The sequence below is a fragment of the Akebia trifoliata genome, chromosome 2 (assembly GCF_017979445.1).
Source record: "Akebia trifoliata isolate Shusen 1 chromosome 2, ASM1797944v1, whole genome shotgun sequence".
Classification (NCBI taxonomy): Eukaryota; Viridiplantae; Streptophyta; class Magnoliopsida; order Ranunculales; family Lardizabalaceae; genus Akebia; species Akebia trifoliata.
In genome coordinates, this window is record NC_141376.1 from 26,750,150 (window position 1) to 26,762,378 (window position 12,229).

Genomic DNA, 12,229 nt, shown 5'->3' on the forward strand with positions numbered 1-12,229 from the left:
CTTCCGCACGTCTTGATTAGATTCTGGTTTGATTTCGCATCTTAGTTTGATTTCGTTATTGTTTGGTGATTATTTGTTAGTCTTCTTTATTTTTTTCTCATCATGGCTGGTCGTAAAGATGATTCTCTCTAGTCGATTAGTGTGAAATTAGATGGGAAAAATTATTCGTATTGGAGTTATGTTATGAAGAATTTTTTGCGGGACAAATCTATGTGGGGTTATGTTACGGGTACAAGAATTCAACCTACAGACAAGGCTATTGATTATATAGACTCGTTGGATGTTTGGGAGGCTGATAATTCGAAGATCATCACTTGGATCAATAATTTTGTTACGCACTCTATAGGTGCTCAGTTGGCAAAGTATGAGACTGCCAAAGAGGTTTGGAATAATTTGGCAAGATTATACACGCAGTCTAACTTTGCAAGACAGTATTAGTTGGAGACAGATATTCGTATTCTTCAGTAGAAGGATATGAGTATTCAGAATTTTTATTCTGCCATGTCAGAATTATGGGACCTGTTAGCACTTACAGAATCCGTTGAATTACGAGCATTCTCACTTTACATTGATCGTAGAGACGAGCAACGACTGTTACAATTTCTGATGGCCCTCTGTGATGATTTTGAGGGATTATGTGGGACAATCTTGCATCGTAACCCACTCCCTTCTATTGATTTGGTGGTCAATGAACTTTTAGCTGGGGAGATACGTCTTAAGTCTCAAGCAGACAAAGGGACTGTCCCAATGTCTACTCCATCTGTTTTTGCAACACCTCAAAGACCCTCGAATCAAAATAGGTTGAATTCAAAGGTTTCTCATGATGAATGTGCTTTTGTCAAGAAAAAAGGCCACTAGAAGGCTCAGTGCCTATTATTGTTGAATAAAGTCAAATCATCGCAACCCCAACAACAACAACAACAACAACGACGACGACGACCTCAACAGCTACAACTGCCATCTCAGATTCCTCCATGACAATTTGGTAATCAATCACCCCAGCGTAATAATGCAGTGGCTGCACCATCATTAGATCCGTATATGTTTGAGCAATTTCAACAGTTTCTTGCCTCACAACCACATGCCATGTGTGCTTCTTCTCATGTAGGTTTGTCATCTTCGAGTACTTCAGGTATATCTTCCTCCTTGTGGATCTTAGACTCTGGCACCTCTCATCATATGTCACCTAATCTGTCATCATTTGTTTCTTTATCTATCAATTCGTCTGTGTCTGTTGTGATTGCTGATGGCACTCCTATGCCATTAGTAGGCGTTGGTTCAATTATTACATCTTTTTTATCTCTTCCGGATGTTTATTACATTCATAATCTTACTTTGAATCTTGTTTCTGTTAGTCAATTATGTGAGTCGGGATACTTAATCTCTTTTTCTTCTTCCACTTGTTATGTGCAGGACCCGCGATCTCAGAAGCTGATTGGGACAGGCCATAGGCAAGGGGGACTCTATGTTTTGGATCAGCTCAAAATACCGGAAGTTGCAGCTTCAAGTGTGGATTTGTCATCTTTTCATGAGTCGTTCATCTTTTGATTTTTATTTTTGGCATTCTCGTTTAGGTCATGTTTCAGCGACTCGTTTACAATTTTTAGCTTCTACTGAAGCATTAGGAAATTTAAAAAACTTATGATATTTCTGATTGTAGTGGTTGCAAACTGGCAAAATTTTCTGCTTTACCATTTTATAGAAGTCTTTCTTTTTCTCTTGCTCCATTTGATCTAGTTCATTCTGATATGTGGGGACCTTCCCCTATAACCACAAAAGGGGGGTTACGATATTATTTTTCGTTTATTGATGACTGTACTTGTTATTCTTGGGTTTATCTTATGAAATGTCGTTCTGATTATCTTTCTATTTTTAATAACTTCAGAGCTCTTGTAAAAACTCAACATTTGGCTATCATAAAGTGTTTTCGTTGTGATTTGGGATGAGAATACACTTCTAATGATTTTTCTAATTTGCTTACTTTCGATGATACCCTTCATCAAACTTCTTGTACAGATACCCCTGAACAAAATGGTGTTGTAGAAAGAAAACATAGGCATCTTGTTGAAACATGCTGTTCTCTTTTATTGTCTATTGATGTTCCTAGTATTTTTTGGGGAGAAGCAATTCTTATTGCTGCTCATTTGATTAACAGGATTCCAACCTTACACAATTCAGGTTTGTCACCTTTTGAGAAATTGTATGGATATGCTCCTGATTACTCTTCTTTGCGTGTTTTTGGTTCTATTTATTTTGTTCTTCGACCTCAAGTCGAGCGTAATAAATTGTCCTCGCGGTCTACTTTGTGTGTCTTTCTGGGTTATGGCGTAGGACAAAAAGGATATCGTTGTTTTGATCTAGTTAGTCAAAAGTTATATGTCTCTCGTCATGTTGTGTTTCTTGAGCATATTTCATTCTTTTCTATTCCTGCTAGTCCTCATAATATGACCAAGCTTGATTTTATTCGCATTGATCCCTTCACTATTGACACTGAGGAAACACCACCCGCTACTCAAGTTTTAGATAATACATCTTGCAGGTTTTCCACTGATAGCTCAATAGATTCTGGTACTTTGGTTCCTGATACACTTGTTCCTCCTCCTGCGACTGCCCAATCATCTCTTGAGACTGTGGTTCCTCATCCTATTCGCTAGTCTACACGTATTCGTAAGTCTACTAAGCTACCAGATTTTTCTTACTCTTGTTATTCTAGCACTTTTGCTTTATTTTTAGTTTCTATTAATCTTTTTTCTGAGCCCTTATCTTATAGAGAGGCTGTTCGTGACCGACTTTGGTCGGATGCTATGGCTGAGGAACTTGCTACTTTGCATCAGACTTGTACTTGGGATTTGGTATCTTTACCACCAGGAAAACGTGCCATTGGTTGCCGTTGGGTCTACAAAAATCAAAATTAAATCTAATGGATCTATTGAAAGATACAAAGCCCGACTTGTTGCTAAAGGTTATTCTCAAGAGTATGATATGGATTATGAGGAAACTTTCGCCCCTGTTGCAAAAATGACTACTGTTCGTACGCTCATCGCAGTTGCTTCTATTCGTCGATGGCACATATCTCAGATGGATGTTAAAAATGCCTTTTTGAATGGTGATCTTCATGAAAAAGTTTACATGGAGCCTCCTCCTGGTGTTTCTCACCAACCTGGTACAGTTTGTAGGCTCCGAAAAGCTTTTATGATCTCAAACAAACACCGCGAGCTTGGTTTGAAAAGTTCTCTACTGTGATTACTTCGCTTGGTTTTCATCCTAATCATCATGATTCGACATTGTTTGTTAAATGTACTGTTGCAGGTCGTATTATGCTCTCTTTATATGTTGATGATATGATTATTACTGGTGATGATGTTGACGGCATTGCATCTTTGAAGTCTGAGTTAGCTCATTGCTTTGCAATGAAAGATTTGGGCATGCTATGATATTTTCTGGGCATAGAGGTCGCCTTCTTTCCGAAAGGTTATATGTTATCCCAGTCCAAGTACATCGCTGATATATTTGAATGTGCACGTCTTACTGATAATAAGGTTGTTGATACCCCTCTTGAGACTAATGCTCGGTACTCTCCGTTTGATGGCTCTCCCTTGTCGGATCCTAGTTTATATCGTACTATTGTTGGCAGCTTGGTTTATCTCACAATCACTTATCCAGATATTGCACATGCTATTCATGTAGTTAGTCAGTTTGTTACTGTACCTACTACAGTTCATTGGGCTGCTTTTCTTCGTATTCTAAGGTATCTTGGGACACTCAATTTCAGAGTCTTTTACCTTCATCTACTTCATCTTTAGAGTTGTGTGCGTACTCTGATGCTGATTGGGCTAGTGATCCTACGGATCGTAAGTCTACCACTGGCTTTTGTATTTTTCTTGGTAATTCTCTTATTTCTTGGAAGAATAAGAAGCAAGATGTTGTTTCTAGATCTTCCACAGAAGCAGAATATCTTGCAATGGCTTCTATTACTTGTGAGATAGTTTGGTTACGTTGGTTGCTTGTAGATATGGGTATTTTTCTTCATCACCATACTCCTTTATATTGCGATAATAAGAGTGCTATTCATATTGCTCGTAATTCGGTATTTTATGAGTAGACCAAACATATTGAGATTGATTGTCATGTCGCTCAACATCATTTTCAACTTGACACCATCACATTGCCTTTCGTTCATTCTTTCGTGCAAATTGTCGACATATTTACCAAGGCGCACTCCACTTCACGTTTTCGTTTTTTGTTTGGGAAACTCTCCATGCTTCTAGCAATAGCATCATGAGTTTGAGGGGGGATGTTAGATTATATTATTTTTATTTATTTTGCTTATTCCTATTATTAGTAGATATTCTATTGTTGGTAGGTTTCCTATTTTCTATGTTTCTTATATATAATTTAGTTTTTATGTAACATAATATTAAGTGATTATTGGAATAAGAAATCCTAGCTTCTCTTGATTTTCACAATCAATGCCATTCTCTTTGTTATGCCTTTTACTAAAATCATTGATGATCGTAAATTTTTTCATATGATTTGATGATTGTTGTCTTGATATCTATGTTTAGAAGACTTAAGAATCAAATCCAACTAAGGTTGGTTTGGATTAATTTGATTTTAGGATGATTCCAAATTTGTAGAATTGATTAAATTCGATTTGATTCTAATTTTACCCCAACCAACCTGATCCGTGCGAACCTTATTGTCAATTAAGCTTCCACGTGCAAGAAAAAGCCAAGCTGTCGAGAGTTGGATACTTCTCTCTACTGTCAGTGTACAAAACTTTCTAAATGTTTTAATAAGCTATAATTGATGGGCTTTTGCTATCATAATATGACGTTGTTTGTTTGCTGCGAGAGAGAGAGAGTAAGGGTTGAGGTCAAAGCTTTTTAGTAATGATTTCGAGGAGATCAGAATCTCGTGATGAGAATTTTCTTTGCAGGGAAGCAGAACAGAAGCAAAGACATCTATAAGGAATTTACAGGCCCCCCAAACTTCGTTCTTTCCTTTTCTCCTCCTCCTCCTCCTCCTCCTCTCTCTCTCTCTCTCTCTCTGTCTCTCTTACACACACAAAAGAAAGTGACATATATATTTGTGAAGATTTGTTTAGAGAAGAAAACCCAGACCAAGACAGAAGCTGAAGCCCATCAAGTAAGACAAAACAAGAAGAAAGATACCAAGAAGAGATTCATTCATTTAAAGGGATATCTGAAGAGTAAGCTCATTGATTTTCTTTTGGTTTTAGAGGTTTTGGTTAAGAACCCATTGTTGTATATCAACTATCTAAGTGAAGAATTTAGGAGGAAAAAAAAAGGGAAAAAGATGGGAAGTTGTGGAAGGAGTGGAGTAGTAAGACAGTATATTAGATCTAAGGTTCCTCGTCTGAGATGGACTCCTGATCTTCATCACTGTTTTGTTCATGCCATTGAAAGACTTGGTGGTCAAGAAAGTAATTCCTCTCTCTTTCTCTCAAGCTTTCTCTCTCAAGTTTTCGTCTCTCTCTAACCTCTTCTTTTCTTCTTTGTAGAGGCTACACCTAAACTTGTTCTTCAACTTATGGATGTACGAGGGCTAACTATTTCACATGTCAAAAGCCATCTTCAGGTTATTTATTTTTACTGGATTTTTCCCATTTTTCTTTTATTTTTCTATCTATTTTTATGACTGATGATTTGCTGATTCAAATCAGATGTATAGAAGTATGAAGAATGACATGAGTAGACAAGGTATGTGAAGGTTTTTTTTTTTTATTATAGGTTTTTCTTTAATTAATTAATATCAGGAACGCAAGATTTTCATTTGTTTATTATAAAATAAAATATGAAGTAGTCAAGTTCTTCTGAGTTTCCACAATTGGTAACCTGTGAACTCGGATCTTTTCTTCTTGTTTTCACCTCTTCAAACACTACTGGTTTTGGTTCCCGCTCTTCATTTATTACTTTCTAAAGTTTCTGATAAAGCTGGTGCCTACACAAAGTATATCATAAATGAATAAGAGACCACATCTTTTTTTAAGCTTCTAAAGACTCTCTCTCTCATCAAACCTTGTCAAATGTTTGGTCCATTTTCTTATCTAAACCATTAAATATTCTTACATGTGTGTGTGTGTGTGTGTGTGTGTGTGTGTGTGTGTGTGTTGAACTTTGAAATACAGATTTGAATAATCCAACCCAGAAAAGAGAGCACTCTTTTGATTTTCATGATGCCTGTGTTGATGATGAAGAAAATGAAATGGGTTTCTTACCATCTTTAAAACCCATAAAGGATTCCAACCCTCAGTCCCTCCACAATGCTCTCCCTCTAAAAAGGTCAGTTTAGTATATATCTCTATTTATTTTCCAAAAGTGAAATAAATTAAGACTACAGACTCTTTTCTCACTTACCCATGTTTCTTTCTCTACTCAAAACCAGAGCTAGAATAGAGACGAGTTCTATCTCCAATAGTCAGCAATGCAGTGAAAGATTAAGTGATACAGTCCCCTTACCGTACTATTTTGATGATTATCTGCAAATCAATGCTACTAAAAGGTCTATAAAAGAGGGGTTCAGATGGCAGACAGATCCTCAAAATACACCACTCTTCTCTCTGCCAAATGATCTTTGCAAGCTAAATACACCAGGCTACATTGAAGAATCTGAGTTTTTCAAGGTAGAAATATTATACCCTTTAATTATCTCTTTATCTCTTCTATGTTTGTTTTGTTATTTTCTTTTCTTCATTATTATTATTAAAAAAAGCTTTTTAGCCTTTTTAAGCCTCTGATTCTACTTTTGTAATTTTTCTTGACCTTCCCTTTGTAGGGTTTGTTCATATTGTCAGTTTTATGTAAGATTCTATGAAATGTCCCACCATTTTACCTGGACTTTTCAGATCATCCCACAGTAGAGAGACCTTCCGTCAAAACAGATTTCCTAGGGATCTGTACTTATCATCTAGATATTAAAAAACTTTTTTTTTCTAGGGATATGTTTTCTAGGGAATCCCTAGCATCTCAACCATTTGTTTGATGGAGAGCTTCAACCCTCTCTCTTTTTTTTTCTTCATATTTTAATACTTTTTTTTCATTAAAACGTGAAATATCCTCCAACTGTTATAAGATGGTCCTTCAATCTAAATGTAGATCATCCGACATTGGAGTAAATGCAGTGTCCACTGCGTGTACCCAAGCCGTGTCAAAGGTCTTGAACTCTTGATTGATGGACACATGAGCCACGTTGTGGCAATACAATTTATAATGATTCACGTGGGGCTCTTAGTGCCTTTCACTATCTCAATTCATTTTTTATTTTCTCTTTCTCTTGCTCAGCCCTCAATTGGGCAAGTGGGTATGGGCTAAACCTGTGTTATCTGGTTCGTCAGTTCACTCCGTTCGAATTTGGGTTCCAGGTTCGCCACTCTAGAATGAACCCAATTCGGAGGGGTGGGTAGAGATAATTGGTTTCTTGATTAGCTTTGGTTTGCTTGTCCATATATATATATATATATATATATAATTCAAGAATACAAGTTATAAAAACATTTATAATGTTAATTTTTTTTTTTTTTCAAGTTACATAGAAATAAATTAAGAAAAGAATGCTGGAGTGACCTCAAGCTGGAACCTCATATCGCACTTCTTGACGTGAAAGTAGATAAGAGCAATAGATGCGTCTTCACTGGTATCTCAATGAAACTTTCATGTCAAGAAGTGCGATATGAGGTTCCAGCGTGAGCTCACTTCAGCATTATTCTTAACAAAATAATCCATATTTTAAATATGAACAATGAAAACGATATAATAATATATTTTTTTTTAAAGAAAAAAATATTATATATAATAAATTAGTTGGATTCATTGAACCAAATAAAAAATTATTTGGTTTGTTGAACTTAATGCTTTGGTTGGCTGAACCAATTATGTTTTGGTTCACTGAAGCCAACCAGAATTCGGTGGATTCGTGGTTCGCTTGAGTTTACAAACTCAGTAGTAACCGTATTGCAAATTGGTTCGCTTCGTACCAATTCGTGGTTCAGACTAGTAGCAATGAATTGGGTAACATAAGATCAAATTAAGCCCCTACACATTGTTCAATATAATTTATAATGGTTCATGTGAGTCCTTAATGCCTCTCACTATCTCAATTCATGCCCCAAAGTGGTAGGAGGGGCCAAACTAAGCTCTAGTTATATTCGGAAGAGGCAAGATGCCTAGTCCAGCTCTCAAGCCCTAACTCATTCTGGATGAGCTTGATCTGACTTTGGATTTATTACAAGGCTTGATAAAATAGGTTACAAAAATTTTACTCGGACTTGTGGGTCATTTGGTTAACATTTTTTAATTAATCATTAGTATTAGCATAGAAAACTTGAACTTAATTATCGATTAAATGAATTTGAGTTTTAGATCAACTTTTTGTGCGGTCTTGAATGTTAGAATGCATTGAAATTAGAGGTTCAGATCAAATTTTGTATAGGATATTTTAGACATATATATTCTGGGGGTAAGCCAGACCATGTCTAAATTGCAGTCGAACCCAAATTTTATAGGCTTAGAATTATGAGCCGACCATACTTTGTGGGCTCAACATCAAAAGTCCTAGCTCTCATTTTTAAGGTTTGGGCAGGCCAGCTAACCCGACTTATAGCCTTCTTCCTCTCACTAGTTTAGAACTTCATTCTACTCTTTCCCTACACATTGCCCACACATTTTTCTGTCAGTCTACATACAATTTTATCTTTCATAAATGTTTTCTTATTTTCCTGATATTCTTTTATTTAATTTGTAGGTATTAATATCATGTATTCTTGAATTTAAGATAACTTCTTGTCTATTTCAAAATTATGGAATGACTGTATTAGATGGACTTTTTGCATGGTTTTAGTAGTGGTAGATAATGTTAAAAAATCCAAATAATTACTAAAATTGGGAGGGGGAAACATATTTAATTGTTTTGGAAATTTACAAAGTATAGGTATCAAATTTTGATTTTTGGAAAATTATGGAAAAGGTAAAACATAAACATTATAAATGTGGATCAACCAACACTTAGAAAATACAATGTCTTACTGTCCAAAAAAATAAAATGCAATGTCCATCATGGTCCCCAGCCATGTCAGTGGTCTTGATTGATGGACACATGCGACATGTTGTGCTTTATAATGGTTTATGTGAGTTCTTAATGCCTCTCGGTATCTCAATTCATGTTATTTTCTGTTTTTCTCTTACTTGTCCGGTTGACCGCCAAACAGGCAAGTATGGTAGGGGCCAAACTAAGACATAATTGATCTGTTCCGAAGAGGCAAGATGCACCCTAATCCAACTCTCAAGCCCTAGCTCAGCCTGGATAAGGCTGTTCCGAATTTAGATTTGATCTAAGGCTCGATAAGATAGGTTATCGAAATTTACACTGACATGTGTCATTTGGATAATATTTCTTAGCATTATTATTCATATGGAAAAGTTGACCTAAATTACTGATAAAATGAATAGTACAAATTTTCAACCTTAAATATATTTTTGGTGCGGTTACAAGTGTTAGAATATATTGAAATTTTGTTAGGAGGCGTCTTTGAGGAACACATGAATTTTTTTTAAAAAACATTGTGACATAAATGAGATGGATCAGTGGAAATAATAGGAAAGATAAAATTATGAATGAACTCATTAGAGAAAATGGAGGAGGAATAGCTCCGACAAGCAATAAATTGAGAGAAGTACATTGAGATGATTTTTAGGCATGCTCAATGAAGGCTGGTTAATTACAGTCCCCCACTCCCCACCCCCCCGCGTTAGAAAAAAAAAAAATTATTGAAGCTGAAGATTTTAAAATAGAGTGGAAGACCCAAAAATAAAATGCTGATTGATAATACACTTTCAATGATGAAAGATGTGGCCTTGGATAGCATGGACGGAGAACTAGGGTTCGTTTTACTGACTCTGATCCTTGGGAGAAGGTTTGAAGATGATGATGATTTAAAATGTTTAATTTAATATAAATCAGTGGACCTAAAGAGTCTAAGCACACATACAATGGGTCCCACCTAAAATATCTATTTAGTTAAAAATTGACATTATTAAATTGTCTAAACAGTTTGCTCTATGGTATTCTTCTGGAAAAGCTTGAAAGAACATATGATTGATCGGTCATAAAATAGTATGATGGATGGTTTTGTCTCAACCATCTAGGGGGATACATTATTACATATACATGCATGTTACATTGCTTAATATGGCACTTTAGACTATTTGCAAGTAAACGATTCATTTTTTACTAGAAAATATGATTTGTAATTAAGAAAATGTTTTTGCTGTCTTTATTTTTCCAAAAAAGTCATTTTGTCTACAATCATGCAAACCATAAAATATAATCTGTTTTGTTTAGAATTAACTATAGCATAAAATCTCATCTTCTTTTCACAGAGAGCTAAACTGGATGAACAACAGTTGTCATCTTCAAGAGAGCCAAGAATCGAAAACATGGATAACGTGTTTCAGCCACCTATATCTCGGGGACGAATAGAAGAGGAAGAAGCGGGTGGTTGCTCTCTATCATTGTCACTCTCACTTCATCCTTCGACTCAAAGGAGCAACGCATCATCAGCCAGTGAAATCAGTGAAGCTTTCTCTTGGACTTCAAGATTGAACTTTCAAGACTGCTCAGGTGGTTCTTCTTCTTTAGGGGAGTATGATATAAATTTGGATCTCTCCATATCTTTGAAGGGTACCTAATTAATGTTGGATGCTAATGTAGATCTCTTCTTTTTAGTTCTAAACAAATTCATCTATTTTCCAATATTATTCTTATTTGATTCTCCTTCAGTCTTTTTATCTTTATTTCCATCTCCAAATAGTGAAAGTGGCTGTGTTTGACATTTCACGTTTTTAAAGGGACAAGACTAGACTAGACTATCGATTTTCTTTTTGTAGTTTCTTCATTTATAGCAAGATATACAAAAGGAATTTGTTTTAGTGAATCGTGTCACTCCTATTATTATTATTATTATTATTATTTTTAAAGATGATGAAACATATTTTATTTTTAACATTCTCCTATTCCTATTTGACATGTCAAGTTTTTAAAGGACTAGATTTGACCTATGATGATTTTTTTTTTTGTTTTTTCGTTTCTTTATAGCAAAGATATACAAAAGGAACTTGTTTTAGTGAACGTCACAGTTTTTTCACTGCTGTTTTTGGCTTTGCAATGGAGAGATGTATTAAATAAGAGGAGAATGTACAAAGGGAAATACCCATTCACACAAGTCTAAAAAGGGGTAGAGATAATCTATCCCCAGAATAACATTTTGGAAAAATGCTGAAGTAACATTAAAATTGACATCGATTCTCACATTGTTGATGTGGATGTATGTATGAAATCATAGATGCTTTTAATTGAAGTATAAGTGAAAAGCATCCATGGCTATGTGTGCACCTCCACATCAGCAATGTGAGAATCGATGTCAATTTTGATGTTATTACAGCACAACCTAACATATTTTTTGTTTTCAAGGGGAGATTACAAACATTGTAAAACAGCGAGTCCGTCTGACTGACAGTACCAAAGTTTGCAAGAGAATCAGCCATCGAATTCTTCTATTTTTTTTTTTTTTGGTTACAAACGTTACTCCTATTTGTTTTTTTTCTTTTGTAAAAATGAAGAAACATATTTTATGACGTTGAAGAATTAAATTATTATCATACTTATTTCTTATATTTATTTCTTTTTCTACTTCTAGTTATCATTCCCCCGAGGTTGGTTCAATAATAATACTAACTACGGGAGTTTGCTCCCTCTCTTAACTTACATTGTTGCACGTTGGAAATTTTTGTAGAGTTGTGATGTGTGACTGTAGGACTAGTTCCATCTCAAAAGGGTGGGGAACCCTGTATTATGAAAAAAAGAAAATTATTAGCATTTATTTATTTGTGTTTTTGCTAATTAAGAAAGTTGATATAAAATGGTGAAAGTGATAGATACAAGAATCGGACTTACCCCTTACATTACAAATCAACTCCGAAAAGATTATTCAGATCCAATTTGTCCCTGGTTATAACTTGTCTAGCACAAAATGGGAGATCTGTTCAAGGAAGAAAAGTAGAGACCTTAGATCTAATTCACACACATTCGAACTAATCATTTCATACAGTTCATGTTTAATTTCCTAAATGAGTCTTAGGAGTTCTCTCAACTCGTTAAGTTACACAAATATGCTTAAGAGCATTTGAAGAATGTTAGTTTATGTATGGATTGC

The 12,229-nt window shown here is 35.2% G+C and overlaps 1 protein-coding gene across 1 annotated transcript; it reads left to right on the forward strand.

The window, feature by feature from the left end:
* Window positions 1–4,857: 4,857 nt before the first annotated feature.
* On the forward strand, window positions 4,858–10,809 carry LOC147409999 (myb family transcription factor MOF1-like). Its single transcript, XM_086460281.1, has 6 exons — window positions 4,858–5,446; window positions 5,525–5,601; window positions 5,687–5,723; window positions 6,152–6,305; window positions 6,409–6,646; window positions 10,398–10,809. The coding sequence occupies exons 1-6, from the start codon at window positions 4,921–4,923 to the stop codon at window positions 10,704–10,706; spliced, it is 1,341 nt and encodes a 446-aa protein (XP_086316407.1). The 5' UTR covers window positions 4,858–4,920; the 3' UTR covers window positions 10,707–10,809.
* The last annotated feature ends 1,420 nt before the right edge of the window (window positions 10,810–12,229 follow it).

What these genes read in the sequence shown, in the direction of transcription:
- LOC147409999 (XM_086460281.1), top strand. Translation starts at nt 4,921, where the DNA reads ATGAGAATTTTCTTTGCAGGGAAGCAGAACAGAAGCAAAGACATCTAT. An exon ending in AAGACTTGGTGGTCAAGAAA is followed by an intron (nt 5,447 to 5,524) that starts GTAATTCCTCTC and finishes TCTTCTTTGTAG; the next exon opens with AGGCTACACCTAAACTTGTT. An exon ending in GAATGACATGAGTAGACAAG is followed by an intron (nt 5,724 to 6,151) that starts GTATGTGAAGGT and finishes TTTGAAATACAG; the next exon opens with ATTTGAATAATCCAACCCAG.